Consider the following 17060-nt stretch of genomic DNA (forward strand, 5'->3'; position numbering starts at 1 on the left):
GGCCCCAGGACCGACCCTTGGGGCACTCCGCTAGATACTGGCTGCCAACTAGACTTGGAGCCATTGATCACTACCCATTGAGCCCGAAAATCTAGCCAACTTTCTACCCACCTTGTAGTGCATCCATCCAGTCCATACTACTTTAACTTGCTGACAAGAATACTGTGGGAGACAGTGTCAAAAGCTTTGCTAAAGTCAAGGAATAACACGTCCACTGGTTTCCCTTCATCCACAGAACCAGTTATCTCCTCATAGAAGGCAATTAGATTAGTCAGGCATGACTTTCCCTTGGTGAATCCATGCTGACTGTTCCTGATCACTTTCCTCTCCTCTAAGTGCTTCAGAATTGATTCCTTGAGGATGATTTTTCCGGGGACTGAGGTGAGGCTGACTGGCCTGTAGTTTCCAGGATCCTCCTCCTTCCCTTTTTTAAAGATGGGCACTACATTAACCTTTTTCCAGTCGTCCGGGACTTCCCCTGATCGCCATGAGTTTTCGAAGATAATGGCCAATGGCTCTGCAATCACATCCGCCAATTCCTTTAGCACTCTCGAATGCAGCGAATCCGGCCCCATGGACTTGTGCACGTCCAGATTTTCTAAATAGTCCCGAACTACTTCTTCCTTCACAGAGGGCTGGCCACCTCCTCCCTATGCTCAAAAGAGTCACATCCTTAACCAGTATTACCGTATCAGCAAAGGTTTCAAGTGTAGACCTGGCCTAAGGCTACCGAAGAGTCCCCAGTGATACAGACCTACTAAGTTTCCTTCACTGGAAAACTCATGGATTAGTTTTTAAAAGATGACTTGCAATGTTTAAAATGGCATTTGTACTCCTTTTTGCTTTTTTAGGAGACATATACAGGTGCCCAAGTTAGTGTTGTTCTGTGTGTGTGTGTGGTTGAGAATTCTCTTTTAAAGCTCTGCAATATAAGGAATGTCCAGTCTGGTCTTGCTGGAGGTCTCAGATAATGTATACTGTGAGCTTCCATTTTTAAAAGGGAAAGAGCTCACTTGGACCACTTAACAGAAGCTATCCTCTCCATAATGGGCATTAGCAGGCACTAGAGTTCACCAAAGGTCCATCTAAAGTTGCTTCTTGCGAACTAAAAATTTCTCCCCCTTAATTGCTTGGCTCTCTTGTGACGTTATAATTTTACTAGTTTTCTGGTTGGAATCTTCCTCTGGTAGACAAGATCCATATTTCTACTGTAAACACTTGAAAAAATGTTCTTGTTTTCTTTCCATGTTATAAAGCAGCAGCAGAAAGCACAAGCCTATTTCACCTTTAGAAAGGAACCTTGGAGGTTTTCTCTCGCCTAGGATTTTAAAAGGTGGGTTAGAACATTTTAGTTGCCACATTCCAAACACCTTAAAACCCTAGTTGAGACAAAACTTTTAGGCGGCTTTTTAAAATATCCCTCCTATGAAAGATTTTGCAGTGCTCCTAAGCAATAAATGTCTCAATTTCTTGACCTCAAAGTGAGACAGCCCTATACAGTGCAAGCACGTGCTCTCTGCATTGCAGTGGATTTTGCAGAAATCCATTTCCCCACCAGGGTCTAGTTTTTAGAATTAAAAACACATGCTTAAGTGCCTTGCTGAACTGGGGCCATTGTTGCTCACTAACCCAACAGAGAGGAGGGTCTCTCACACAGAAAAACCTTACACATATGGTTGTAACTATAGGCAGTAGGGATTACAACTGATCTAAACCTGTAGTGTAGAAGGTTTGTTTTTGTTTGTTCTCAGAGACATTAATGCATCTATTCCCTCCTTGTTTATCTTTCGTGTAAGCAAGTATCAAGTAGTTATTCAAGACATTTACCTCTCAACGTAATGCCTTGCCAGGCTATAAAAACATAATCCCTGAGAATTCTTTCGAACAGTGAAGATAAGAATTTAGGGCAGGAGAAAAATGATGTACAGTACCCAATGGTTTTAATTAAATTACTGACTGTGATGCCTCAACAAGTCCTCCAACACTGATTACCTCTGTTCTTGGGCAATCTTAATTTTTCTAATCGGATACTGATGACAAATCCAAACCAAATTTCATTTTATCTGATGTCCTAATCCAGGATTTATCAGGGATATTCAATGTCAAAATGCAACCAGACAAAAAACAGAGTTTACTACATACTCAAGGAGACTAGGAAAGTCAGTTTGATATGCTACACACGCAACAGGAATTTCTTGCATGCATACCACAGAGAAAAAAAATACACATCTAAGTATGTCAGGTGTTGAGTTTACATATAATTATGTCTTATGCTTTCATTTAGCGTTTTAAATCTTGGATGCAAGATGTCTTGGAGAACAGCATGCAGACCAGACAGTTATATACTTTGGCCTATTAGGATTAAATTAGAACAGAAGCTGTTGCACTGGACAGGGCAAGACAAAGCTATCCATTATTTAAACATGGAACACAAAGCTGTACTCCATGCACAAATGACTCTCATAGGGTTACAACTAGGAAGCTCTATACACCCAAGTATCTCTTGAAAATTAATTTAAAGTCCAAGCACAATATCATTACTACAAAGTGTAAAAGACCCACTAATACAATACATGGTTTCAAGATCAAGCACTCAAACATCAGAGAGCACCCAGTTTTGAGGCTGCTCCAGCAACTGTAGCTCTTAATGCATACCCTAAAGATATGCATGCTGTTTGCAGTTTACCTTTAATGGGAAATGTGAGAGCTGGTACCTCCATATGCAAAATCCTGGAATAGTTTCAAGAGCTATTTAACCATGAGGCAATCTGAATGACATACAAAACAGTAATAGCAGGCAGCACCACAGGAAAGAGAAATGCTGACTGTGAAAGTTTAAGGAGACCTTCCCCTCACCCCCAAGCACCCCCCTAACAAGGGTTCAGGTATGAGTTCATAAAGACAAGTACCGTCCCTCATGAGCAAAGCTGCATGAGAATTCTACTCCAGCAAAGCTCAACCGTGCAGGGCAGAAACCTGAACATAAGCCCCTGTGTAGTTTAGGGCCCCCCACAGAAAGGCTGCACTGACAGAAGCTGCCCTAGGGGATATCAACCTTCAGTTACCCTGGAGCCTAAACAAGTTCACACTGAAGTCATCAGCAAGACGTCCATGGCAGCTGATCAGAACCCTGAGGCTGCACTGTATACAAGTTCTAGAGCCCACAAGATGCTTTGAAATAACCTGTAAGCTTGGTGTCATTCATTTCTTTGGGACTTGTCTTCATGTACAGTGCTATAGTGAAGCCACTAGTACGCTGATGTAAGGTATCAGGGGGTAGCCATGTTATTCTGCATCCACAAAAACAACAAGGAGTCTGGTGACACCTTAAAGACTAACAGATTTATTTGGGCATAAGCTTTCATGGGTAAAAAACCACTTCTTCAGATGGAGAGCTTCTCCCATTGGTATAGTTAAATCCACCTCCCTAAGAGGCAGTAGCTATGTCGGTGGGAGAAGCTCTCCAGTCTACACTGGGGGTTAGATCTGTATAACTGCATTGCACAGGGTCGTGTATTTGTCACATCCCTGAGCGATGTACTTATACTGACACAGGTCTGTCGTATAGATCTGGCCTTGGAAGGATAGACTAGTGCAGGGGCGGGCAAACCTTTTGGCCTGAGGGCCGCATCGGGTTTCGGAAATTGTATGGAGGGCTGGTTAGCGGAGGCTGTGCCTCCCCAAACAGCCAGGCCTGGCCCAGCCCCTGCTCTTTATTCCCCCCCACCATCCCCGGGATTCCTGCCCCATCCAACCCCCTGTTCCCTGATGGCCACCCCCCACCAGGACCCCTGCCCCATCCACCCCCCTACTCCCTGTTCCCTGACTGCTCCCCGCTGCCTCATCCAACCCCTCTCATTCCTGACACCCTCGCAGACCCCTGCCCACCCAACCACCCCTTCTCCCTGACTATCCCCGGTACCGCTGCCCCTGACTGCCCCCCGCCGCCCCATCCAACCCCCTTCTTCCTGACTAACCCTCCCGGGACCCCTGCCCCCATTCAACCCCGTTCCCCAACCTCTGACCACCCCAACCCCTATCCACACCCCTACCCCCTTACCGCGCTGCCTGGAGCGCTGGTGGCTGGCGGCGATACAGCTGCGCCACCCGGCTGGAGCCAGCCACGCCACCGTGCAGCACAGAGCACCGGGTCAGGCCGGGCTCTGCAGCTGTGCTGCCCCAGGAGCTTGCAGTCCTGCTGCCCAGAGCATTGTGCTGGTGGTGCAGTGAGCTGAGGCTGCAGGGGAGTGGCCGGGGGCGAGCCTCCCGGGCCAGGAACTCAGGGGCTGAGCAGGAGGGTCCCGTGGGCCGGATGTGGCCCGGGGGCCATAGTTTGCCCACCTCTGGACTAGTGCATATTTCTGTGATGAAGGGTGTAATGGAACAAAATAAAACAAGCTGCCTCTGCAACCAACATACACTTTACCTGGGTTGTGTCTTCCATCAGGCCTCTGATCTTCTCCACAACATCATTACGTCTGTGCTGACGAAGAGCGCTGATGAGCTGAGCGAGACTGGCTTCCGGGCCTCGGATGGTCCAGTGCTGTAAGGCAGCATAGGCCCTTTCATGGTCTGCAGAGTACCCGTTGGAGAAAGCCGCCATCTCACGGTCAGTTGCATTGCTCAGGAATTGGTAGATATCTTTCCACTGGCTTCCAACCTGGGCTGCGACGAGCTTCAGGATGTCAATGCCTGGCAGAGAGAAGAGGTGGAGATGAAGCACAGCAGTTTCCAGCCTTGCAACCTCTTGTTGGCTAAATATCCAACTATTTATGTTTTGTACTAGCAGAAGGGTGGGTCTCGTCCATCTAAGAACTACATTTAACACCTCTTTAGGTCTTGTATTAGCAATAAAGGATGCTTATAATACTGGGCGGCATGCTACTTCCCAGGGTTTTGCTTTAACAATGCACCTTTAACGTTTGTTATGTAAGTGTAAAACCACAAATACTCTCTGATGCAGACATCTAAAATTAGCTACTGTGTTTGAGCAGTTGCTGATATTAACAAGCATCCCGATTGGTGGTTGCATTATATTAGGATACCTGGCCAACTAGCCCTTCACTTGCTGGTTTGATTTGGGGCAGGAGATGTTACACATTTCAGAATGGATTCTGGTGAGAGGGGCACTTGTTATCCAGCCCTCTGTGCTGCAATCTTATCTAGTTCATCCAGTAGGGATGAAATCCAGTTATGTGTTGCATTCAGCATTGCTACTGCCTATGGGTTGCTCTGGTGTGAAGAGATCCTTAGTAAAGAAGAGTGACTGAAGTTTTCTACAGCCCTGCACAAAAGCACTGAAGCTGTGACACATTATGGAACCACTGACTTGGGTGTGTTATGGGAAAAAGATGTGTCACCTGAACTTTTCTTCACAAGTAACAGTCACTTTCCCAAATATTAACGCCCCATCACAGCGAGAGACTGTGCTAGCTACAACCATATGTAAACTTCTGCTCCACTGTGGAGAAACTTTAAAGACCTGTGAAATACTTGAGGTTTAGCAGGCAAAAAGCACAACTCTGTTGTTACATGAAAAACTTTACACAAAGTGATCCAAGTTTTCTATTAAAGAGTCTCTCTCCTCCCTCCCCTCTTCCACCCACCATGTCTCTCAAACCACTGAGCACAAGAGACTGTTACAAAACTACCAACACAATATCCTCTCACTGTGAAACTTCAGAAGGGATATAATTAAAAGCCAAGTTCATCCATGTGGGGAGAAGGAATCAGCAAGCACAAACCTTCAGATACAAAACTACAAGATGTTGTTTTGGAGCAAGGAAAGCTGAGATTTTTGGGGTGTTTTTTTTTTTTAAGGCAAGTAAGCTTAGCAAAATCCACCTCAAGCAGCCACACAAGGGATCCACACAACTGGTTTTCATACAAGCAGTTCTCAAGTTTTCACAGGGTGGGCCACATCTTTGGTTTCCTCATCAACTGCTGCCTTTTCATTTCATGATCACACAGACCACTTCCCCACCCATCTGCAGTCACATAACATCTTTGTGGCAACTACAGCAATAGCTTGCAGAGAAATGTCGAGAATGTCTGGGAGATCTTTCCCAGTGGGATCAGATTTAACAGCCTTGGTAATGCAATTTTTAGACTAAGCAAAAACCCTAGTCACTGCGTTTCTACACTCAGGACTGAAAATTCAAGCCACAAATTATGTAGTCCAATTATGTTAGCAACACTCAAGTCACTATTTGTTTTTTTTAAAATGGTGGTGCTATGCAATTTCAGTTGCCAGACCGTATGTGACAGTTACAGGAATTGAGAAGCCAGATCAATCAAGTTAACAACTCCAATATAACTAACTTTTCCAGTTAAGTGGAAGATCTGGTACCTCCTAATTTGGGATTAATAAATATATGATCACTAACATATTTACAACATGAAAACAAAACCTTTAACCATTAGTTGGCTTTATCTTTCCCGTCCTGCCCAGATAACATCTCCATGGAACAACTTTACACAGCCAACTCCAGGGGCATCCAACCCATCTATAGCTGGGAGGTAAGTCTTCCTTAATGCTTTCGGTTAAAAACAAAAACAAACAAAAAAACCCAGAGATATCAGGTTCAGAGGGAAAAAATACAGTCTGCTTTGGAGGTTTAAGCAGAGGAAGGGCTCTTAGAGGTCACTGAAAGCAACCATCAGTGAGAACAATTGGTGCCAAGTATTGTGAATTCTTGTACTTTAGCCATGCCACTCAAGATCCCAAAGCTCCAGGATATGGCGAAAGTCACTTAGACATGTTTTAATCCTACTTTAATCTACTGTTCTCATAAATAGGGCTAAGATTTTGTCATGGTTATTTTTAGTAAAAGTTACAGACCAGTCACGGGCAAAAAATAAAAATTCACAGAAGCTGTGACTGGTCCATGACTTTTGCTGCTGCAGCTCCATGGCTTCCCCTGCCACAGTGGTGGCTGGGAGCTGTGGAGTTCCCCCTCTGCCTACGGCGGCCGAGAGCTGCAGGGTGACCATATTTCCCAAAGAGAAAATGGGACCCCAGCCACTCGCCCAAGGTGTCCCCCTCCCCCTGTGCGAGGCTGTCGGCTGTCGCTGGAACCTTGAGAAGGGCCCCCTCAGGAGTCTCTCACCTGTCCTGGAATCTTGCTGGGGGCCCTCTGTCACGGCCCGCTGGCTGCCAGCTCAGGAGTCCTGCAGCCCCTAGGGCTGAAGCAGAGAATGTCATGGAGGTCTCTGGAAGTCCCAGATTCCGTGACTTCCATGATCACTGTGACAAACGTAGCCTTATTCATAAATAAGGAAAAGCCCACACAACGTTCAGCTAAAATCTTTTCAAAACTTTTGGGGCACAATATTTTCAACCCTGCTAAAAACAAATGTAAGAGCCATTGTTATGAAAAGACACCATTAGCCTCAGAGGTGTTCCACCGCTACAGACAGGAAAGAATCAGCTAGGACTCAGGAGAGCTGGGTTCAAGTTCCTGCTCCGATACGGACTTCCTGGATGATCCTGGACAAGTCACTTGGGAACCGAGGCCCAGTTCCCATCTGCAAAGTGGGAATAGCAGCATTTGCCTACACCACACGAGGTGATGAGAGAGGAAACTAACTAGAAGATAAGGTGCTCAGATACTATGGTAATGAGGCCATATAAGAATTAAGACGGTTATACCATGGTAATGAGGCCATATAAGAATTAAGACGGTTAAGAATTAAGACTCAGACTCTTCTAGCTGTATCAGCTGTAGACAAGTACTCCGAGTTCCACAGAATGAGGAATAAGTGCCCCAACTGCAACCAATATTAAACTTGGTGGAAGCTTTGCTAACAGCCTTCTGCTGTAAAAGAGTCATCCACACAAGTAATGAAACATAATTGACATTTTATTGTCCTGGAGCTTTAGCTATAGGGGTTCACATGTTAACGCAGTACTCTCTTCTGGGCTACCTGTGCCTATCCAGATATATCAACTTCAAACCTCATTTTCTCACACGAGGAGGTGTGGGGCAGATCTCAGCTGATGCCAGTTTACACAAAGATATGCTATTTAGCTATTGTGTTCTTCAACAAGACTTTGCTACATAGAACATTTTGTATATTCATACTGATGTTCACAAGTTTAGTAAGCTCAATCACACAATTAGCTAGTGCTGCATTAGTAATTCTATAAGCTATGCATGTTTATATCCTCTGGAGAGGTCATTAACCTCTCAGATTAGGATAAAACACCCTGTGCAGGGTTTAATGGTGTATAAAACCCTTAGGAACAATTGTTCCACTGAAGAGTGAGTTGTGAAATATCAGCCTTATGCTATACCCAAAGGCTTAGACATGGTGATTAAAAGTAAGTTTTGAAATCTTAGATCCCCCACATGCACTATATTGTGTGAACAAACACGGAAAAGACAGACAAAGTACGAATTTGGCTTCAGTCAGCCAGAAGACCATTATGCCCACTGTTCTGAAAAATAATATTAAAACTATTACATAAGTTACTGGTGCATGCTGCCAAGTTGAGATAAATATTATTTGAACCATTTAGTGCAACTTAATTCACTTGTTATTTAAAAAAAAGTTGTTAATGCTCATAGTAAGCCTAACCGTACCATCTTCATATATCCAGAAAAACATACAAAGTTAGCACTAAGAATAGAGGGTTATAGCTTCCTGTTTTAATAAGAACATGCAGTAAACAGTGATATTATTAGAACTCATTCAAACGTTCACTCAGGTTTTAGATAGTAAAGAGTTTCATACAGTGTTACTGAAAGTAGAATTCTAGTGTCTAACCCTGCATGCACTGTTTTCCTAAGAATTAGTTGCTACACTAGCATGTCCATCTAGGTAGGACCATCAGGACCACATTCATCAGGTCCTTTCACTACCTTACAATCACTGTCCCAGTTTTCAAACTGGGGTAACATTAGATTTAGTACTCTACCTAGACGCCAGGCACCTGCAGCACCCACTGAATGCAACAGGATGGAGGGTGCTAAGCACTTTCAAGGTTTTTAGAACTTTGACCCACACTATTTAGCACTGAAGCAATTAGGCTGGCCACAGGTTTTAACTTTTACCTAAGGCTAAACCAGCTTTGTGTTTGCCAATAGTTTATTTAGGATTTCGTCACTTCCATCCCACGCCTTCTCCCAAGCCAGACCCAATGCCTCTGACCTTCTCCCTTGCTGCTATCTTCTTCACAATGAGAAAGGAAGAGGCAACTGAGCCCTGCTGCTAGTACTGGCTGTTTATTCTGTGGCAGATACCAGGGCATGTCATCCCAATCAGTCCATCTTTTATAGGCCCTATTAGTTTAGTTTCACACTCATAGGAAGAGATTGGAACTAAAGCTGCTTGACCCTTATTGTGAAACCCAAGGCCATGCAAAATATCCCACTAGTCTCTGGTTCAGACCTGGAAACTAAGCTTGAAGTTTCAGAGTAACAGCCATGTTAGTCTGTATTCGCAAAAAGAAAAGGAGTACTTGTGGCACCTCAGAGACTAACCAATTTATTTGAGCATAAGCTTTCGTGAGCTACAGCTCACTTCATCGGATGCATACTGCGGAGAGTGTAGAAGATCTTTTATACACACAAAGCATGAAAAAAATACCTCCCCCCACCCCACTCTCCTGCTGGCAATAGCTTATCTAAAGTGACCACTCTCCTTACAATGTGTATGATAATCAAGGTGGGCCATTTCCAGCACAAATCCAGGGTTTAACAAGAACGTCTGGGGGGGGGGGGGTTAGGAAAAAACAAGGAGAAATAGGTTACCTTGCATAATGACTTAGCCACTCCCAGTCTCTATTCAAGCCTAAGTTAACTGTATCCAATTTGCAAATGAATTCCAATTCAGCAGTTTCTCGCTGGAGTCTGGATTTGAAGTTTTTTTTGTTGAAGAATTGCAACTTTCATGTCTGTAATCGCGTGACCAGAGAGATTGAAGTGTTCTCCGACTGGTTTATGAAAGTTATAATTCTTGACATCTGATTTGTGTCCATTTATTCTTTTACGTAGAGACTGTCCAGTTTGACCAATGTACATGGCAGAGGGGCATTGCTGGCACATGATGGCATATATCACATTGGTGGATGTGCAGGTGAACGAGCCTCTGATAGCGTGGCTGATGTTATTAGGTCCTGTGATGGTGTCCCCGAATAGATATGTGGGCACAGTTGGCAACGGGCTTTGTTGCCAAGGATAGGTTGCAAGGATAGACAGGGCCTAATAACATCAGCACACTATCAGAAAAGTACTCCTTTTCTTTAAGCTTGAAGTGTTATCTCTAAACATTTTCAGATCCACGACCTTTTGCAGCCTCTGGAGAAGCGCACAGGTTATTTTTCTAAGGAGTCAAAGGGATTTACAACTGGATCTTCCACCAAAAATGGAGCTGAGTTTTGCAATGAAAAATGCCGGATAATCACAAGGTATTTCAGAGTTGAGATTTGGGATGACCTGAACCCCACAAAATGGGGCTTTTCAAGCAAAGCAGTTAAATTAGTATGTCATCGTTGTGACTGAATTGGAGCTGATCCAATAAAAGATATTACCTCACCCACCTTCTCTTTCTATTATCCTGAGACCAATACAGCGACAACAACATTGCAAACATATTTAATTAAAAGACACTGTAGAATGATGCAGAGTTGAAAAGAGATTCTTGCAGTGCTCATCCAAGGAGAGTTGTGAGAGTCATGGCACAACTTCAAGTTATTCTCCAGCAATCCAGTGCCTAGTTTTGATGATTCTACATTCCGTCTAGAGCAGCTCTCCCCCTCGGGTAGCTTTCCCTGTAAGCACTGTCTCACAGGTTTGACTTGTCTTTCCTTTGTTTGTTTACCTTTGAATAGTGAACTGGAAGTTTTTCCAGCTGCTCCAGACATCTTTGCAAGTCTTAGCTTACTCTGGAGTGCTCAGTGTTCTCCTTAACTTAAACTTCTACTTTGTTTCAATGCAGCAGTTACTCATTCCATTGCTGAAACATACTTAATTGGTCATCAAGCAAGTCTGCAAAATGCCTTCGTGTTTTAATGACTCAATCTATTCTTGGACAAATCTTATCCATCTCCCATAAGTCTGGTTTTTACAGGGTGGAAGTTAACAGTGCCCTTTGTTGATTGTTCATGCTCAAGGCCAGCTTCTCTCCCCATTTTAACTGAACTAAGGATCAGTGTTGCTAAACATTCAGGGTTTGTCTACGCTTACAGTGCTGCAGCAGTGCAGCGATACCACTGTCGTGTTTAGTGTACACCAGTGGTTCTCAACCTATTTATCATTTGTTGGCCACGTATGGGGCCCACAATGTGTTACCTGGGTTGCAGTTTGAGAACCACAGCGCCCACGCCCCAAGACCTCTATGCCCAGCATCCTCTGCCCAGAGACCCCTCCACAGAGTGGGGCCCCGGGTGTGGGGCCACTCAAGGGTGTGGATATTCCACACATCCCGAGTGACACAGGCTATGTCTATGCTGCACACCTTTCAGTGACGCAGCCGTGCAGCTAAAAAGGTGCTCAGTGTAGCCATTCTTTGTCGGCAGGAGAGAGCTCTCCTGCTGATAAAATTAATCTATCCCCAACGATAGGCGGTAGGTAGCTTGGTCGGCAGGAGAGCGTCCCTTGCTGACAAAGCACTGTCCACAGGTGCTTTTTGTGGGTAAAACTTTTGTCTGTCAAGGGTGTGTTTTTTTCCCCCCAAACCCTTGAACAACAAAAGTTTTACCAACGAAAGTACACTGTAGACAAAGCCACAGTTATACAGACATAAGTCTGTAGTGTAGACCAGGGCTCAGGCACTTTCATTTTGGAAAGAGCTGCAGTAATATGAGATCATTTGTCTATTGTCTTTACGTACACGCACCCATTCACGTCCATTGTAGGAAGTATGAAATGTTTACTTCTACACAGCTAAGCATTGCACTCGGTATTATAAGAACGCCTTACAAGAGTTACATGAAGTCAGCAAACAGTCTACGCAAAGCAGAGCTTTGTTTTTCCATTTCTGCGGAGACAGGATTTTGGTGTTTGTACTGTAATGTTCTTTTCACACTGTTCAGGGCTGAGCTGTACCTGTGACCCAAGTCTCTCCACGGGCACTTCTTTCAACAGACAGGCCTATATCTGCCCTTCCCTGAGAATAAAGTCCATTATTCAGCCCACTTTTGACTGGACTGCCAGGTTACAGCACCTGGTTTTCCCCAATAGGCACTCTATTACTTCACCTACACCTTTCCTCCCTACCACCCCCAAATATCCCATGGACTCGCATGAAACACAGTCGCAAGCCTGAGCACTTATTTAAAACACAGTGTTTAACTTTGACAGCACATCAAGAACTTACATTCACACCAAGCCAGAATGTGTCAAATCCAAGCCACTTCCCAGGGCATCACAGACAGCATGTGTGTTTTAACAGGAGAACTGAAAATCCCAAACATTTTTACGCTCCAAGAATGGAAAACAAAACAAACCACTGAGGTGGAATTTTCACATTTGAACTCATTTGGCTTTTGAGCTAACATCTCTCCACTCCCCTCCCCAACCCGAAGTTTCAGTTCTCAAAGGACAAACCAGGGGGGAAGTTACAGGTGAACAAAATCCTTAGTCGAAATGCTGGGGTGGGAGTACAGGTGAAAGGAATTTGGAGCCAGATGGTGCCGATGGCTGTGTGCCAACAGCAGATTTTTACTGTGGAAGAAAGTTTTGCTATTAAACCCTCTCATAGATTAATGATGTGCTGATTGAGAACAATATTAATTCACTAAGCCACTGAAGGAATTTCTCTTCTCAACCAAAAAAGCCTTGTAGGATGGGAAAAGGACTCATTTAAGATACTGAACAATTCCCATGTGCAAGATGGGAAGTAATAACTCGCCTTATGACCAGTCAAGGAAGGTGTACGGTCAATCATTGTGGGGTTAGCATTCATTGTACCCCAGGACACATGAGAGTGCAAGAATCAGTGGGGCTTTAATTGCATTTCATTATACAGCAGCCACTGTTCACCATCCCTGACCCTCCCCACCACCACATTATCCACCACTGTCAGTGAATACTTAAGAATTATGCAAAAAGAAAGGAGTACTTGTGGAACTTTAGAGACTAACCAATTTATCTGGGCATGCATCGGATGAAGTGGGTTTTAACCCACGAAAGCTTATGCCCAAATAAATGTGTTAGTCTCTAAGGGGCCACAAGTACTCCTCGTTCTTTTTGCAAATACAGACTAACAAGGCTACCATTAAGAATTATGCTTGCTCTACACCTTTCTTGAAAAGAACCCTGTGTAGTCCACATCAGTTAGTATATAGGAGTGACCTATCTAGTCATCCAGCTGGTTTTCTTTGGTGCAGAAGAAAGTGCATATCCACCCAGACAGTACGAGCACCTTATGGAATTTTTACCACTTACACAGAATTAATCTTCAAAGTAATTCTGGGGTATGGACTGATAACTCAGGAGCTCAAACGTGCCAATAGCAAATGTGGTATGAACCTACACATGGGGAACACAGAGGGACACTGCCAGGCCTGGCATTAAACTCCCCCTATCACACCACCAACTAGTCACTGTAAGACCAGTTGTCTGGATGAAGGGGAAAAAGCTTGGGCTAACTCAGCAGTAGCTATCAAATGGACAAACACCCCCTCCCCCCCCCCCCCCCCCCGGGAACAATCCCACCTCTACAAGAGAAATTAAACTCCTCTCTCCACCTGCCTGTCACCTCCTGCCCGGTTTCAATTTGTGTGGGAGGCAAGGTTTCTCTCAGATCTGCCAGACCCCAGGCATAACATCTCCCTCTCTAGCCCACAGCTATTATCTTACCGTGATGTAGCAAATCAAAGTAAGGCACATTCTCTCTCAAGGAGCTAGCTGAGTTTGTGGCTACCGGCTGGCATGGCTAACACTTTAGAGGATGCCTCCAACGGGTGGGACTGAGTTTTTTTAAATAAAGATGTGAGCTCACACTAAGCACACAATACATGGATGCTGACCATGTTAAGTCATCCCATTGTCAGCCAAAACTTGGGGCTGTTTCTTTTGAAGTGTTCCTTCCGAAACCAGATGGTTAGAAGAATCTTCCAGTGCTCAGTGGCAAAGGGATCTGCACGTACTGCAGTACAGACAGATGGGTTGCACAGCAGGACCTGCTAAGTAACTAAGAACCAGTTTTGAGACATGCCAATATAACAGTGCTTGAGAACAAGGATTCCATGTCTTCCTGATTATGTTTAATCTTACTCCAAAGAAAACTGCCAACTTTTTTCTTCTGTTTGCACTTTCCAAGTCTGAATCCCAGAGGAAATCTAAGAGAAGCAACTCCTGTATGTTCCCTTCAGCATTTAGAGGCTATGCAATTCAAGCAATAAATATGGCAAATGAAAGCTTAAGAGTACGGACGTGGTATTCAGTAAATTTACATTTAAGAAATGTAAATTTCTTTGCCTTTAAATGCCTTTAAATACAGCCCATCCACATCCAATTTAACTAGATACTGTGTTCCTGAATTTGCGATTGCCCTAAAATATACATAAACACCACCATTAAGGAACCAGTTTGGAAGGAGGTTACATATCCAACTATTTAGTCCACTAAGGAAGGAAAGGAGACTGCCATTTTGTAAACTACAGCTATACTTTCAAAGGGCAATTCCATCTAAGGTTATAATACTATTCAACCATTCATGTAAAGGTGGATTTAGTGTAGAGTCTGTATGGAAAGTTAGCAAATAATGCAAAAATGCATGCCCTAATGCGACAGAGACAACAGAAGAGTTTTAAGGTCAACAGTGCAGCTGCACTGATACTTGCCTGTTTCTGTGTTTGCAAGTTCTATCTCACTATTCCTCCTTCAGTAAGCTAGCAGGCTGCTAGAAACCTTAATGTAACTTGGGCCACAGGGTAGAAGATGCAAGACTTTTAGGGAAAGAGGACCCTTTGCTTTCCTCGTTTCAACATTAAATGGAGTCCACTATTTCAAACTCATCTTTTCAAAGTCAACCCTGTTGATGTAGGATGCTTACTGGTAAAATGTGTACAAGAGTATTCACACAAAAACACACACCCCTATGGCACTGAACTGACTTCTTCCCTGCCCTGAAGAGACTGCAATTTTAACAGTCCTGGGGACGAAAGCATAATAAAAGCAGAGCAATTGACCACTATCTGGCACACATCTGGTAAGATCCGAGGGCTCTGGGTTTAGACTATAGTGTAGGGTTAATTAAGGAAATGAGTCCAGGCAACAGAGTAAGGGACAACTGCTAGCAAGTGGCGTAAGTTTATCCAGGAAACAGGAGGCTGTATTGCTTGCCATATAACTGCTGAGATACCAGACACCTACGGTATGTCTACCCTGCTGATGGGAGCATGCCTCCCAGCCCAGGTAGACACATGCCTAAACTACCATGCTAGAAATAGCAGTGTGGATGTTACAGTATAGGTTAGCCAGCCAAGTATGGACATGGGGGAGAAATGAGAGGTGGAAGGGTTGGGCAGACATGTACTTGGGCAGCTAGCTTGTGCAGCGACATACACACTGCTATCTTTAGCACGCTAGCTCACACCAAGCTAGTGTGTCTGTCTACCACCCCGGCTGGGGGAAGATGCTCTCAACGGCTGTACAGACACATCCCTAGCGTCAGCTGAAGACTGAGGAACGTTCTCTTGATGCACAGCATTTACAGCTGAAGGAGGTGCCTCTATAAATAGGTAGAGTCCAATTTCTTAAAATGGAAACAAGAGTACAGTTCCTGCATCGCTAGAGCAAGGTTGAAAGTACTTTCAATCACCACAAGCCAGGCAATACTGTCCAAGCAGGAAATGAAAAATTTTACAGGACAAGTCAAGGGACACTTCAGCTAAAGCAGAAGGAGGAGAACCAGAATGAAGAGAACCTGGGATTTCATAGAGCTATGATTTCATTACTCATCTAGTTTAAAGAAAGGCAGACCAAGCTTAGCAGACCAGAGAGACATCTGCAGATCATTAAGTTGCAGTTGCCAGAATAGCAAGTACTTTCAAAGCAGCTCTCCATTTCTCTCGTCTATTTTGGCAGGTAGACGGACATTAATCCCTGTTCTCAGACACTGCCTGCCAGAGAGACATTGAGATTTACATGTATCCACAAAGGGCTGTTCCTTCACAGACATAACTTCAAGTGCTATATTTTGCCATGTGTGTCTATGCCTTTTAGTGAGGTGCTCCAGACTGTTTGTCAGCAGCTCTCTGAAGAGAATAACCTTGCTCTTGTACACGAGACCATCAGGTCACTTGAAAAAATCCAGATACTCCCCGATACAGTTTGTGATTCATTGGGTCCCTTTAATAGCACCCCACCAACAAACAAACAAAAAACCTAACTAACTGCAAGAAAAGATTATGGCTATAAGTATGTGCACCGGCATTTGTTCAGTGGCCAAATCCCACTTATTCACATGAGTAGCCACAGAAGTCAGTATGACTGAGTCAACAGCCAGAATTGAGCCTTGTAATTCTATTAATTCAGATGACCAACCTGTCGGGTAAGCTCAGTGACAAGTGTCACTTGAAGCCAAAGCATTAGTATGAATGACTAATGTTTAGAGCTAAGATGCTAACTATTCATAGTACTGTTTCCAATGGCAACCTATTTAGTCCTCTTAATATACTGTTACCTGAATTTTATATTTGTATCTGGACTAATCTCCTCCAGGCAGGGCCTGTACCTTTGTCATCCTGATAAGGCACCACATAAGCCTGTGGGGATGTATACAGCAAAATCCATTGCTGGAATGAGTTTATGCACTTGCTGCCTCTCTGTTAAGCCCGGGTCCAAGTCTAAGGGATAGGAATCATTTCCCTCTTCACAGAATACTTTTAGACTCAGGAAGAAGAGTGTATTTTGAAGAGACAGTAAAAGCAATTTTACTTTGATGGCAAAAAAGGCATAATATGCCCTGATTTTACCTAGTTCAGAATATTTGACTTTTAAAAGCCAATGACAAATCTACAATGGTATAAGAATCCCCGTGCAAAGTGCACTTTTAATTAGGCACGTTGACATGCACTGACAATAGTAGTTATATTTGTCAACACTTTG

The 17060-nt window shown here is 44.0% G+C and overlaps 1 protein-coding gene across 2 annotated transcripts in view; it reads right to left on the reverse strand.

Moving 5' to 3' along the window:
- TNFRSF21 (TNF receptor superfamily member 21) overlaps positions 1 to 17060 on the reverse strand; it is a 69540-nt gene that overhangs the window by 22585 nt on the left and 29895 nt on the right. For both annotated transcript variants that reach the window (XM_074947492.1, XM_074947493.1), the window contains exon 4: positions 4427 to 4692. In XM_074947492.1, coding sequence (XP_074803593.1) covers positions 4427 to 4692 — 266 coding nt within the window. The remainder of the gene's footprint in view (positions 1 to 4426; positions 4693 to 17060) is intronic.

The sequence above is a fragment of the Natator depressus genome, chromosome 3 (assembly GCF_965152275.1).
Source record: "Natator depressus isolate rNatDep1 chromosome 3, rNatDep2.hap1, whole genome shotgun sequence".
Lineage (NCBI taxonomy): Eukaryota > Metazoa > Chordata > Testudines > Cheloniidae > Natator > Natator depressus.